Source organism: Heterodontus francisci, chromosome 36, assembly GCF_036365525.1.
Source record: "Heterodontus francisci isolate sHetFra1 chromosome 36, sHetFra1.hap1, whole genome shotgun sequence".
Taxonomy (NCBI): Eukaryota; Metazoa; Chordata; class Chondrichthyes; order Heterodontiformes; family Heterodontidae; genus Heterodontus; species Heterodontus francisci.
Window position 1 is genome coordinate 50,782,715 of NC_090406.1, and position 14,914 is coordinate 50,797,628.

The 14,914-nt window shown below is 44.6% G+C and overlaps 1 protein-coding gene across 5 annotated transcripts in view; it reads left to right on the top strand.

Annotated features, from left to right (window-relative positions):
* Window positions 1-14,914, top strand: part of LOC137351813 (DNA-binding protein RFX2-like) — a 149,316-nt gene that overhangs the window by 44,008 nt on the left and 90,394 nt on the right. For 4 of the 5 annotated variants that reach the window (XM_068016671.1, XM_068016668.1, XM_068016669.1 and 1 more), the window contains exons 3-4: window positions 1,509-1,586; window positions 1,991-2,079. In XM_068016671.1, coding sequence (XP_067872772.1) covers window positions 1,509-1,586; window positions 1,991-2,079 — 167 coding nt within the window. The remainder of the gene's footprint in view (window positions 1-1,508; window positions 1,587-1,990; window positions 2,080-14,914) is intronic. The other variant, XM_068016672.1, reaches the window with a different exon arrangement.

Sequence of the window (14,914 nt, forward strand, 5' to 3'; positions counted from 1 at the left end):
CAGAGAACAACAGTTCAGATCTCTGTAGCAATTTGAGAATTTGAATTCAGTGTTTTTAAAAAGTTGGTATCAATAAAAGTGACGATGAAGCTATTGGATTGTTATTTCCAAAAGTAACCCAACTGGTTTCACTCATGTCCTTTAGGGAAGGAAACCTGCCGTCCATAGCAGTTCTGGTCTGTGTGACTCCAGACCCACACAAACATGGTTGGTTCTTAACTGCCCTCTGACGTGGCCTAGCAAGCCACCCAAGGGCAGCTAGGAATTGGCAATAAATGCAAGTCTTGCCAGCAAAGCTCACATTCCAGAAATGATTTTTTTTCCATAAGTTGAGACTGGAGGTTTGAAAAATATTGAGTAGTGGATACAGTATATTTAACAGCATAGTAGTTGTGTTGATTTCACTTTTTGAAGTGCTAGATAAGGATATGGGAATGGAATAGAATGTTGTCTGGAAGAGTAAAAAATGGTTGAATGTTGCATGGCATATGGTATTTGTATGTTGCTGTTGCGCTCAGATGTGGAGCAGGTTCTATGCTGGTTTAGCCTGGTACCCTCTGGTAGTAACAGAATCCACGACAGGCAAGATAGTACATGATGTGTGGAAAGAGCAGGTGCTGGATCAATTGGTCTTGTTTAGCAGGTCAGGTGCAGCAGAGATTTCTCCCTACATTATTATGATATTGTGCCATGATGCAGTCCCTATTGTAACAGGGTAACCTTTTTATATCTCAAGCTGTTGACCCTTCAATCCTTGAGTGCAGTTATTGATTTGGTGGCACCCGTGCTGAATTTGAGTCCCCGAAGCCCATGTCCTGTGCTAACTGGTGGCTCCCAATCTGTCTCGATTTTTATTTCAGGCCATTAATTAGCATCTGAGCAAGACTTGACAAATGGACCCAGAGTTCTAATGCACAGCACCATTTGCCAATTAAATTCAGACATCAGTGCTGAGGATGTGCACTGGGATCTTCCAGTACAAGGGCTAAATATGTGCAAGTGAAATGCCCCCAATAGGGGCATTAATCCAGTTAAAATAAATGAATTAAAACCACAACTAAAAAAGCAGAGAAGTTTCAGATGGATTCTTGAAGCCTTTCTATGCTAGTATCCCAAAGCATATTTCAGAACTGGGTTCAGTGTTTAAAATAAATCTGTAAAGGTAGCAGATTGATCACCTTGTTAATCAAAAGTGCTGTTCTGTGGAAGTGTTTTGTGCCCTTGATTCATCAGTAAGGGATTGCGAAGAACAAACTAAGCATATTCACAGAGGAAATTGAGAAATCAGAGGCAAGGTAACCATGGAGAGCTCTCTTGAATTTCATATCAAGGGCCTAGGAATAGGTGCTTGTCCCATCCTCTGGACTGGGAGTCATTATTGGTGCTGAACAGATTTTATAAAAACCCTTTAAACTTGGACCAGCAAGTAAAGAGAAAAGTTTAACCATTCATACTCCACAAAGAATTTAAGGAGACAGTAGCTTACCTTTACTCTTTGTTGCCCACAGCGGCTGGTGGTCCAGGCAACAGGCTCTGCTCAGAAAGGAGGACAGGTACAGCAACTTCAGGTTCAGAGAGTGCAGCAGGTAAGAAAGGGCTGTAAACCTGAAAGAGGCAGTAGTGTGACTGAATCTCATCTTCATACATTTTCATTTCTTTGCCATGACTTTTAGTGCAGTACTAAAATACAATTCTAGGTTGCTCAGGGGTGCAAGACTTTGTGTCTGTCTATGGTTTTATGATTTCTGCCTCCCACTTTTCTTCCCTCTCCCCTGCCATGACTCGGGAGGGAATCGTTTCACAGTTATCACGTACCCCCAGCACTTTATGCAAGATACTGTTCTTCATTAGTGACCTGGATAACTCCTTGGGAATGGTATGAAAAGAATGGGAAAGGGGCTGGAAATTAACTTGACTTGAAGATGGCCTTGGGTGAGTGTTGCTACATTCCAGCCTAGGTTTGGTTAATATTTTCTTTTATTTGTTTTAGGTTCAACAGGTGCAGTCGGTCCAACATGTTTATCCATCACAAGTTCAATATGTGGAAGGAGGGGATGCAGTCTATGCCAATGGGACCATGTAAGTGACCCAAGTTTGATTGCCTCTACTCTGTCACCATTTCTGTTGGTCTTGGTGCCCTATCTTTTTTATCTCAACTGTCTTTTCTCCATGTCCCTTAATACCCGCACTTCCCAAGTAAGTTTCCATCTATTTTAAACACCTCAGCTGACTTTGCATCTGGACTTGTGTGTTCTATGATGTCTAAACTCTTGATGAAAGAATTGCATTTATATAGCACTTTTCATGACCACTGGGCATCTCAAAGCGCTTTACAGCTAATGAAGTACTTTTGAAGTGTAGTTACTGTTGTAATGTAGGAAATACAACAGCCAATTTGCACACAGCAAACCCCCACAATCAGCAATGTGATAAAGCCAGATAATTTTTTTTAATGATTTGTTTGAGGGATAATGAGTAAGATGTTTCTCCTGGATTTGGTTTGAACTGTCTTCTGGTCAAATTCTAAGATTTGTGTCCCCTTGTTCTATACTGCCTTACTACTGGAAAGAGTTGTTCCCTGTCAGTTTCCTTCATTAAGTGTTCAATCCAATCACTCCATAGCCTCTTCATCTCCAGGAAACCGAGCCCAAATTCACCCAAAATAACAACACAATCCTGGAAATACTCAGCAAGTCAAGCAGCATCTGTGAAGGTGGATGATCTTTAGTCAGAACTGGGGAAAAAAAAATTCGAAATGTTACAGGTTTTAAGGGAGTACAGAGCCAGGGAAAGGCAAGAGGAGTAAGAACAAAAGGGAAGGTCAGTGGGGAGTGGAAGGCAGGAAAGATTAAATGGCAAAATGGATGATGGTGCAAGGCAAAAGGAGATGGTGATGGGACGAAACAAAACAAAAGCTGGGTCCAGAGAAGGTGGAAATAGGATAATGGAATCATCACCAAAAGTCTCCCAAAAAAAGGGGGTGCAGGTTATAATCTGGAATTGTTGAATTCAGAGAGTCTGGAAACTGTTAAGTGCCTAATTGCAAGTGGTGGTTGTTACTTGAGCTTATGTTGAGCTTCGTTGAAATAGCGCAGGAGGCCAAAGACAGAGGTCAGAGTGGGAGGGGAGTGGAGCGAAGAATTAAAATGGCAGGCGACTGGAAACTCCGGGTCAGGTAGGCTGATTGGAGGTGTCCTCCTTTTGGTCTCCAATGTTGAGGCTACATAGTGAACAGGGAGTACTAAATTGAAAGAAGTACAAGTAAATTGCTGCTTCACCTGGAATGAGTGTTTGGGGCCCTGGACAATGAGAAGGGAAGAGGTAAAAGGTCAGGCATTGCATCTTCGCTTGCATGGAGAGGGTGTTGGAAGTGATTGTGAAGTGGACCAGGGTGTTGCAGAGGGAAATGTCCCTTTGGAATGCTGAAAGGAGAGGGGAGGCGAAGTTGTATTTAGTCATGGGATTCATGCTGGAGGTGGCAGATGATCCATTGAAAATGGAGGCTGGTGGGTTGACCTTACCAAGAAGCATCAATGCTGGCATCTCTGAAGCTTGGAAGTCCCCAAGATCAATCATCTGCGAAGCAGCTGAAGCATCGTTTAGTAAAGGTGGAACCCGCAACAAGGGCTGGTTTGAGACCTACTCAGCTGAGATGATATCTGTCATTGATGCAAAAAACAAAGCCTACATGATGCACAACATAAACCCAACAGCTAACACACTGCATGACCTGAAAGTAGCCAAGACAGCCGTGCAAAGGAGGGAGATACTGGATCAGCTTGTGTCAAGATATCCAAACTGCACATGTCAAAGGAAATCTACGAGCCATCTATGAAGGAATCCAGAGGACGCTTGACCCTGCCATCACTAAAGTGCTCACCTGAAGTAGGCAGATGGTGAAGTACTTACTGACAGAAGTAAACAGATGTCCCGTTGGGGTGAACACTATGAGCTGTACCCCTGTGAGTCAGACATCTCCTAGTATGTGCTCGATGCTCTCCTGCAACTTCCTGTCATGGATGAGTTGGATGAAGAACCCTCATCGCTGTAGCTCGGGAAGGCCATAGACTGCCTAGCGATCAGAAGACCATTGGGAAAGGACGGAATCCCAGCCAAACTGCTCCAGCACGGAGAGTCCCATCTATTGCCACATTTATGACCACCTTCTCTGCTGGAAAGTAGGCTTTGTTCCACAGGAGATGCGTAATGCCAAAATCATGACACTATACAAAAACAAAGGTGACATAGGAGACTGCAAGAAATACAGGGGCATCTCACTCATTAGCATCATGGGGAAGGTCTTTGCTAGGGTCATACTTTATAAAAAAAAAAAACTCCATTTGTAGACCAGTATAACCAGAAGCACAGTGTGGTTTCTGTGCTGGCAGATCTACTGTGGATATGATCTTCACCATAAGGCAGCTACAAGAGAAGTGTAGGAATAGCATATATCCCTTTACCTTACTTTTGTAGATCTCTCAGGTATTCAACACTGTCCGAGCAGGGCTCTACAAGATATTGGGGAAAAATTGGCTGCCCACCAAAACTCCTCCGTCTCATCCGCTCTTTCCATGACCGCATGCACTGCACTGTACAGTTTGATGGCTCCACTTCCAACAGTTTGAGTGAAGAATTGAGTGAAACAGGGTTGTGTCAGAGGTCCCCACTCTGGCAACTTCTCCATGCTCCTGACCTTCGCCTTCCCTGCAGATATGGAAGGAGTCTACTTGCACACTAAGTCAGACGGCAAGCTCTACAATCTATCAAGGCTGAAAGCAAAGACAAAAACGCTACACATTTTGATCAGAGAACTCCTCTATGCTGCTGATGCTGTGCGAGTCGCTCACGTGGAAACTCGGCTACCAAGAGTCATGGATTCTCTGTCCCATGCCTGTAACTTATTTTCCTTGACTATAAGCATCAAGAAAACTGTGGTCATGGGACAAGGTGTTGTATCTTTGCCCTTGATCTCACTAAACACCCCACTGGAAGTGGTTAGGAACCTTGGGTCCACGGTGACCGATAATCTGTCCCTTGATGCAGAGCTCAATACAGGCATAAGGAAAGCAGCTACCACCTTTGGCTGATTTGCAAAATGCGTGTGATATAACATCAAGCTGACCCTTGGGACCAAGCTCATGGTCTATAAGATCTGTGTTCTCAGCACCTTGCTGTATGGCTGTGAAACATGGGCGAATTACAGCAAGATTACTACAAGACGAAGCTCAGTAATTTCCATCTTTGCTGTCTGCAGTGCATTATGGGTATATCCTGGCAGGACAAAAATCACATAACAGTTCTCTCAAAGGCAGAGCTTCCAAGTGTGTTGGCACCAATCAAACAGGTGGTTTCGGTGGATCGGACATGTCCGCAGGATGGAAGACAGTCGCATACCCAAGGACTTTCTGTTTGGTGAAGTATCCGGGACCAGACGACCAGTGGGGCACCCAAAGCTCCGCTTCAAGGAAGCTTGCAAGCATGACTTGCAGGCACTAAATGTCAACTATCGCACCTGGGAGTCACTAGCTGGCCAAAGAGGGAAATGGCAACACATCCTGTGGACTAGTGTGCATTGCCATGATGACCAGTTACTAAAGCAGCTTGGCAACAGGCGCCAACGTCAAAAATAATAACTCTCAGCGTCACTTGACAACTTCACGTGAAGCACTTGTGGAAGAACCTGCCTCTCAAGGATTGGTCTTTACAGCCATCAACAAAAGTGCACCAAGGGAAGACACGCACCTAAATGGATTATTTGCCATGTGTCCATCTTTCGTAAATGGAAGGATGCCAACCAACCAGGGTGCAAGGTGAGAACAAGACTAACGATATTACAGTTTTGGGAGGGAGGAGGGGCAATGCGGGTAATGGAACGGACATGGTTGAGGGGCCTAGTGGCTTTGGTGGAGGGGAATTCTCGGTGGAGGAAAAAGCAAGACATCGGAAGCACTGGTATTGGCAGGGTAGCATTTTTGGGACAGATTTGACTGCGATGGAGAAACTCAGAGAATGGAATAGAATCCTTACAGGACTCAATGGTTACAAGGTTTAACGAAGAGTGCAGGAGGGCATGCCAGGAGCAGTACAAGGCATACCTAAAAATGAGGTGTCAGCCTGGTGAAGCTAGAACACAGGACTACTTGCATGCCAAACAGCAGAAGGAGCATGCAGTAGACAGGGCTAAGCGATCCCACAACCAACGGATCAGATTTAAGCTCTGCCATCCTGCCACATCCAGTCGTGATGGTGGTGGACAATTAAACAACGATCAGGAGGAGGAGGAGACTCCACAAATATCCCCATCCTCAACGATGGGGGAGCCCAGCACATCAGTGCAAAAGACAAAGCTGAAGCATTTGCATCTGTCTTCAGCCAGAAGTGCCGAGTACATGATCCATCTTGGCTACCTTGTAAGGGCTCCAGCATCACAGATCCTAGTCTTCAGCCAATGTGATTCGTTCCACATGATATCAAGGAAGGGCTGAAGGCAATGGAGACTGTAAAGGCTATGGGCCCTGACGACATTCCAGCAATAGTACTGAAGACTTGTGCTTCTGAACTCGCTGCACCCCTAGCCAAGCTGTTACAGTACAGCGACAACACTGGCATCTACCCAGCAATGTGGAAAATTGCCCAGCTATGTCTTGTGCGCAAAAAGCAGGACAAATCCAACCCAGCCAATTACCACCCTATCAGCCTACTCAATCATCAGCAAAGTGATGGAAGGGGTTGTTAACAGTACTATTAAGCAGCACTTGCTCAGCAATAGCCTGCTCAGTGACGCTCAGTTTGGGATCTGCCAGGGCCACCCAGCTCCAGACCGCATTACAGCCTTGGTTCAAGCATGGACAAAAGAGCTGAACTCCAGAGGTGAGGTGAGAATGACTGCCCTTGGCATCAAGGAGCCCTAGCCAAAAAATAAAAACCCTAGCCCTTAGCACCGCAGCCTCACAGCTCCAGCGACCCGGGTTCAATTCTGGGTAATGCCTGTGCGGAGCTTGCAAGTTCTCCCTGTGACTGCGTGCGTTTTCGCTGGGTGCTCCGGTTTCCTCCCACAGCCAAAGACTTGCAGGTTGATGAGTATATTGGCCATTATAAATTTTCCCTAGTATAGGTAGGTGGTAGGGGAATTGAGGAAAGGTGGGGATGGGGTAGGAGTATGGGATTAATGTAGGATTAGTATAAATGTTTGGTTGATGATAAATGGGTGGTTGATGGTCGGCACAGACTAAAAATAAATAAATAAAACCCAAGTCCATAGGAATCGGGGAAAACTCTCTTCTGGCTGGAGTCATACCTAGCGCAAAGGAAGATGGTTGTGGTTGTTGGAGATCAATCATCTGAGCTCCAGGACATCACTGCAGGAGTTCCTCAGGGTAGTGTCCTAGGCCCAATCATCAGCTGCTTCATCAATGACTTTCCCTCCATCATAAGGTCAGAAGTGGGGATGTTCACTGCACAAATGTTCAGCGCCATTTGTGACTCCTCAAGTACTGAAGCAGCCCATGTCCATATGCAGCAAGACCTGGGCAACATCCAGGCTTGGCAAGTAACATTCACGTCACACAAGTGCCAGACAATGACCATCTCAAACGAGGGAGAATCTAACTACTTCCCCTTGGCGTTCAATGGCTTTACCATCGCTGAATTCCCCTCTATCAATATAATAAAAGCAAAGTACTGCAGATGCTGGAGATCTGAAATAAAAACAAGAAATGCTGGAACCACTCAGCAGGTCTGGCAGCATCTGTGGAAAGAGAAGCAGAGTTAACGTTTCGGGTCAGTGACCCTTCGGAACCCTCTATCAATATCCTGGGGGTCACCGTTGACCAGAAACTGAACTGGACCAGCCACATAAATGCTGTGGCCACAACAGCAGGTCAGAGGCTGGGAATTCTGTGGCTAATAACTCACCTTGTTTCCCCAATGCCTGTCCACCATCTACAAGGCACAAGTCAGGAGTGTGATGGAATACTTTCCTGCCAGGAATACTTGCCTGGATGGGTGCAGCTCCAACAACATTCAAGAAGCTCGACACCATCCAGGACAAAGCAGCCCACTTGATTGACACCCCATCCACCACCTTCAACATTTACTCCCTCCACCACTGATGCACAGTGGCACATCACCGAGCCTCCTTCGACAGCACCTTCCAAACCCGCGACCTCTACCAACTAGAAGGACAAGGGCAGCAGATGCATGGAAACAGCACCATCGGCGAGTTCCCTTCCAAGCCAAACACCATCCTGACTTTGAACTAGATCGCCATTCCTTCACCGTTACTGGGTCAAAATCCTGGAACTCCCTTCCTAGCAGCACTGTTGGTGTATCTACACCCCAAGGACTGCAGCGGTTCAAGAAGGCAGCTCGGCACCACCCTCTCGAGGGCAATTAGGGATGGGCAATAAATGCTGGCCTAGTCAGCGACTCCCATATTTTCCCCCCCCTCCCCCTGCCAAATGAATAATACTAAAGGGAAATTACAGGAATTGGGTTGAGAGGAAATATAGTCAAGGTAGCTGTATGGGTCAGTAGGTTTGTAGTGGATATTGGTCAATAGTTTATCCCCAGAAATGCTGCTAGAGAAGTCAGGGAAGGAAGAGACTGAGATGGACCATGTGAGATGAGGAAGGCGTGGAAGTCAGACGGGAAGTTGAAATTTTCCAGTTTTGGGGCAAGAGCAGGAAATGACGCCAATGCAGTCATAGGCGTACCAGAAAAATAGGTGATGGAGGAGACCTGAGTAGGACTGGAACAAAGAATGTTGCTATATCCCACGAAAAGGCAGGAACAGCTAGAACCCATATAGGTTCCCCCTAGCAACAGTTGATTTGGAGGATGTGAGTGGAGTTAAAGAAGTTGGTTCAGTGTGAGAACAAGTTCAGTCAAGCAGAGGTGGGTGGTGGTGGAAGTTGAGTCTCCATTCATGGAGGAAGGGGAGAGCCCTCAGGCCATCCTGGTAGTGGATGGAGGTGTAGAGGGAATGATGTCCATGGTGAAAAGGAGTCAGGAAACTGTTAATGGCATAGGGAGTTGGAAGAGTCCTGAATGCAGTTGGGAAGAAACTGGACAAGGGGAGAAAAAAGTAGTCTAGATAGGAAGGAATCAATTCAGTGGGGCAGGAACAGAGTGAAACAATGGGTCTGCCAGGGAAGTCCTGTTTTAGGATCTTGGGAAGGAGATAGAAGTGAGCTGTTTGGGGTTTAGGGGACGATGCGGTTAGAGGCTGTGGCAGGAAGATCTCCAGAGGAGATGAGGTAGGTGACCATCTTGGAAATGATGGCTTGATTTTTGATAGCGGTGATGTCAGAGTTGGTGTTTGTCCTCTGCTAGGTAGAGGCTGGTTCACCAAACAACAATACCCCCACCCTTGTTCGCAGGTCTAATGATAATCGGGTTGGACCGGAGAGTGAAGTGCTGCAAGTTCAGAGAGAATGAGAGGAGCCGAGAAGTTGAGACAGCTGATGTCACACCAGCAGTTCCTAATGAAAAGATCTGGAGGGTAAGAGGCCAGAGGGAGGGTACCAAGGATTCTGAAGCTGGGAGAAAAGTTCTGCTGAGTGGGGTGCAGTTTACCCAGTTTGATCATGCATAGGATGAAGAAACCAAGTTGTTACCATGGTGAATTGTCATTGGACTTTTTTTTTTTAAGAGATACAGCACTGAAACAAGCCCTTCGGCCCACCGAGTCTGCCGACCATCAACCACCCATTTATACTAATCCTACACTAATCCCATATTCCTACCACATCCCCACCTGTCCCTATATTTCCCTACCACCTACCTATACTAGGGGCAATTTATAATGGCCAATTTACCTATCAACCTGCAAGCCTTTTGGCATGTGGGAGGAAACCGGAGCACCCGGAAGAAACCCACACAGACACGGAGAATTTGCAAACTCCATACGGGCAGTACCCAGAATTGAACCCGGGTTGCTGGAGCTGTGAGGCTGCAGTGCTAACCACTGCGCCACTGTGCCGCCTGCTTATTTTTTCTTGAGTGGGATGCTCAAAGCTGAACACAGTATTCCAGATGAGGGTTAACCAGGATTCTGTATAATTGTAATGGTGCTGCCATGGGATGTCTTTCATGTCACCTGAATCACATGAGTCAGGCTGAAACTTGGTTTAACACCTCAACTACTTCTCGCTAGTAATGTCTAGATGCCGTTCAGTCTTGGAGTAGGATTTAAACCTACTCGGGTGCAAGAGTGCAACCAAATGGGTCAAGATAATATTTGTATAACCTTGCATCAGCTGATTGGGAGGTGGAGGGAAGCAGAAACAGAGGGTTGATAATGAATGAATGGGTTGGTGTTAAAAATTGACTATCACAAGTGGAATCTTAAAATTAAAATTATTGAGGTATAAGCTATTAATTCATATGCTGCAATCAGTCACACCCCAGAATCGTGTAACTAAAACCTTTTTATTCAAGAGTAATTTTTGTATCCTAGTTCGATTTGAAACTGAATAAAAGGGCCAGTCACTTTTTACCAAGATAAATATTGTGTAGTCTCTGGTTTCTCACCCACCGCAGTATGTGCAGCTGAATATAAAGGCAGAGATTGTCCACTCCTGTCCTCACAAGCCTGAGATTTACTACCTTACATTTTAATGTTGTCAAAATCAAAAGCTGAGAACAGAGGTAGAAAATCCAAGTCAAAAGTTATATCTGACTAAACGCACACTTTCAACAATTCAGGAGAAAAACAATCACAGGCTTATACATTGCATTTTCCAACTATTCCTGTTTAGGATTTGAGTTCCTTTTACCCTTTTTTTGACTTGCATGTTGCAGACTAGCCATGTAAATGAGCCTAATATCCTGCGGAGTTTTTGGTTGCTCTAATGTATAAGTGAAGCATTCCTGGCAGTATGTCCAGAGCAATGAATAGAGAACTTTATTGCTTATGCTGTAAGCTAGTGACTATCCTGTGCTTCCATAGGATGTTCCTAGTTTTCAAAAGGCACACAACTAGATTTCTGTTAGGAATTTTGGGCCTGCAAGTCTAATTATTTTCTTGGGGCCTACGTCATCAACATTCCTCTAAGTTGACCTCATCTCCCTTACAAGCAGCATTTTACCTTTACTGCCAAATTGCTAATCATAGTGTGAGCCAGGTATTGTGACAATGAAACCCCTTGACTGTTAGTGGAAACTGAAATCTTGCAGATGTTTGATCTGTCTTTTAGACTGTAGATTGGTACTCATTTTCATGGGACAAAGCCGACAGTAAACCAACAATCTGCTTTATTTTGCATGTAATAAGTGAACGAACAGAATTGCAAATTTCAATGCTTCGAAATATTCCTCATAACTGAAAACCACAAAGCACATCACAATGATTAGCTAAACGAAATTCCCTTCACAGATGAGCAAAATCCTGAAAAGTAGTCAGCTTGAAGTTAGGAACCAGAGTAGACCAATTAGTCTTAGTTCGTTCTTTCACCATAAGCATGACCACTCTCTTTGCCTTTGTCCCAGAACAGCTATGTTATTTAATCTCTCATGCCCTCTGTGCTATCACACACCTTCCCTTTTGTTCTCTTCCTCACCACCCCCTCCCTCTCACTTGCTTGAAACCTAATTCTATACTAACCTTTGCCATGAAAGGTCATAGACCTGAAACATTAACTCTGTTTCTCTCTCCAAAGATGTTGCCAGACCTGCTGAATATTTCCAGCACTTTGTTACTTCAGATTTCCAGCATCTGCAGTATTTTGATTTGATATTAGACCAATTAGTCCCTTGCGCCTCGTCCATCATCCTATTAGCTAACGGCTGATCTGTATCTCGGTTCGTTTTCTACTTTTTATTTTATCTGCAGACTTGTCTTGACACTAAGCTAAAAGCCTGACCTCTGATTCTACTGCACTCTGTCAGGGATTGGCTCGTTGAGCTGTCAATCAAACTGGTTAACAGTCTCCAAGATGTGGGCTCCCTGACGATGGCTGGCTGATGCTGACAGGCTCTGTCATGAACTGTCTCTGCTCCCTAGCTGAAGCAACCAAGCCCAATAAAAGGTTTTCTGACTCCCCATCTAGGGTAATGTCACATGACCTCCTTTGCTTTCCTTAGAGCAGGTAAGACGCACCTGAGCAGATTTGTCTAGGAATTTTCTGGACAAAGTGCCCTTGTTAAATGAGACTGTGATTTGAAGTGTGAGCTATTGCTCGACTATTTATTTAGAGATACAGCACTGAAACAGGCCCTTCGGCCCACCACTTCTGTGCCGATCATCAACCACCCATTTATACTAATCCTACACTAATCCCATATTCCTACCACATCCCCACCTTCCCTATATCCCCTTACCGCCTACCTGCACTAGGGGCAATTTACAATGGCCAATTTACCTATCAACCTGCAAGTCTTTGGCTGTGGGAGGAAACCGGAGCACACGGCGGAAACCCACGCGGTCACAGGGAGAATTTGCAAACTCCGCACAGGCAGTACCCAGAATCGAACCCGGGTCGCTGGAGCTGTGAGGCTGCGGTGCTAACCACTGTGCTGCCTCTGCATGACAATACTTTACATAATCGTGAAGGTAGTCTGACCCAGTGACCAATCAGCCTTTCGATGTACAGTAACTCGAGTGATGCACAGTTAATACTGTAAAAGACCATCTGGCTCAAGCTACTGCTATGGATCGACATTATAAATAAAATTATCAAACAGCAACAGGTTGCTGAATCAGAGTTTCTGTTAACTGTTGCGAAAGATGCACTCTTGATTTCCTCACTGTTTTCTGCAGTGTTTGCTTTTACTTTCAAAAGTAATTCGAGGTGCTGTTAACCAAATTAGACCTTAAATTTCCCTCATTGCAGCCATTTCTTCGGTTCTAGGGCTTTTGCCTCCAATGGTCTGAGTGTCATAAGAACTTCCTGGTATCAGTCCTAAATTTGCCTTTTGCAAATTTTTCGTAATTGACAATTTAATATTCCAGATTCATCTTTTCCATATCATTGACTTTTATTTCTCTAAGATATTTTATTTCTCTTGAGCTGCTGCTTAAGTCCAAATTTTCCCAACATTTCCTCGTAACAGACTGATACTAGGGACTGTCCCTGTGGCTTTTCTTTGTATTACCTCCAATGCTTGAATGTTTCCCTTGTGTCTCGGTGGCCACAACAAGACAGTGTTCAAGTGAAGTCTAACTAGAGCACTGTGCAATTCGATCTTGACTTAGTCTGACTTCTATTCTGTTGGTCATATAGTTAAACATTCTATTGATTTTGCAAACTTTTGCTTTCCATTGGTTGGACATGTTGATGATTATCTGCAGTAAGACTTCAGAGGTTCTTTTGGTTGTGTCCTTAGCTATTTCAATGCTATTCATGCAGTGTATCTTTTTCTTTGTTTATGTAGTGTTTTACACTTATCCACATGAAGCTTCATCTGCCATTGTTCTGTTCAGTTACTTAGTTTATCCAACTCAATCTGAAATTTGAGTGCCCTGTTATTATTCCACTGCCATTCCTAACTTGGTATCATCTGTAAATTTGAACAATTTGTTTTGAGTTTCAGAGAGCGCATCGTTGATGTAAATTAGAAACAGTAGTCTCCCAGCAGTGATCTCTGGGAACGTTACTTGGCACATCCTAAGCATTAGCCATGGCTGATTAGCTGCCCTCTCAGCTAGGTTGTGGCATCAAGCCCCACTCCAGAGGATTGAATACCTAATATAGGCTGACACCATAGTACAGTACTGACTGAGTCAGAGGTGCTGGCTTTCAGCTAAGGCATTAAAGCAGGTCCAGTCTTGCCCCAGGAAGATGCAAAAGATTCCGCGACACAATTTGAAGAGGAGTTGTGGAGTTCTCCCTTGTGTCCTGGCATAGTTTATCCCTTGATCAACACCACCAAAAAATCTTGCCACTGAAACAGATAATCTGGTCAGCTATCTCATTATGGGACTTTGCTGTGCATTCATTCCCTACATTATAATAGTGACTGCACTTCAAAAGTACTTTAGCTGTAAAGCGATAGGGGGCGTCCTGAGGTCATGAAAGGCACTATATAAATGCCTTGTATTCTTTTCGTTAGTTATTCTTTCCTTCCCCACCACTGTTCCCTGACACAATTCCTTGAATACTAGAAAACAACGGGCATTTATTACATCAGTTTCTTATCCATTCACAAGATTTTTCTTGAATTCCCACAGCTTTGAGTTCAACTGAGTCGTTTGTTTGAAACCTTGTTAAATGCCCTTTGGATGTCCAGCCTAAAGTAGGGCTTTCCACAGTCCACTTGGTATATCAGTCTCTCAAAGAAATGATCATTGTTTACTAGGTTATCATTATACACATCCTTAGATTTATTTCTAATAACTGAGCCTGTTACTTACACCAGAGTGAAGCAAGGCTAATGAGTTAAGGAGTCTGTAGTCACCTTGTTATTCGAATGTTAGCCCATTTCGAATCTACTGACAGGTTCCCAGTTTTTGGTGGTTCCATTATAATCAGTGCCTGACAAATCTCCAGGTCTCTCAGTACATAGGAGCAGGAGTAGGCCGTTCAACCAGTCGAGCCTGCTCTGCCAATAAGTATGATCGTGGCTGATCATCTACCTTTAATGCCACTTTCCCGCGCTATCCCCATATCCTTGATGTCATTTAGTATCCAGATATCCATCGATTTTTGTCTCGACCAGGCTCAATGATTGAGCTTCCACAGCCCTCTGGGGTAGAGAATTGCAAGATTCACTGCCCTCTGAGAGAACAAATTCCTCCTCCTCTCTGTCTTAAATGGCCCAGCCCTTAATCTGAGACTGTCCCCTGATTCTCGACTCACCAGCCAGGGGAAACATCCTATCTACATCCACTCTCACCCCCTGTAAGAATTTTGTAAATTTCAATGTTTCATTCTTTGACACTCTAGAGAATACAGGCCCAGTTTTCTCGATCTCT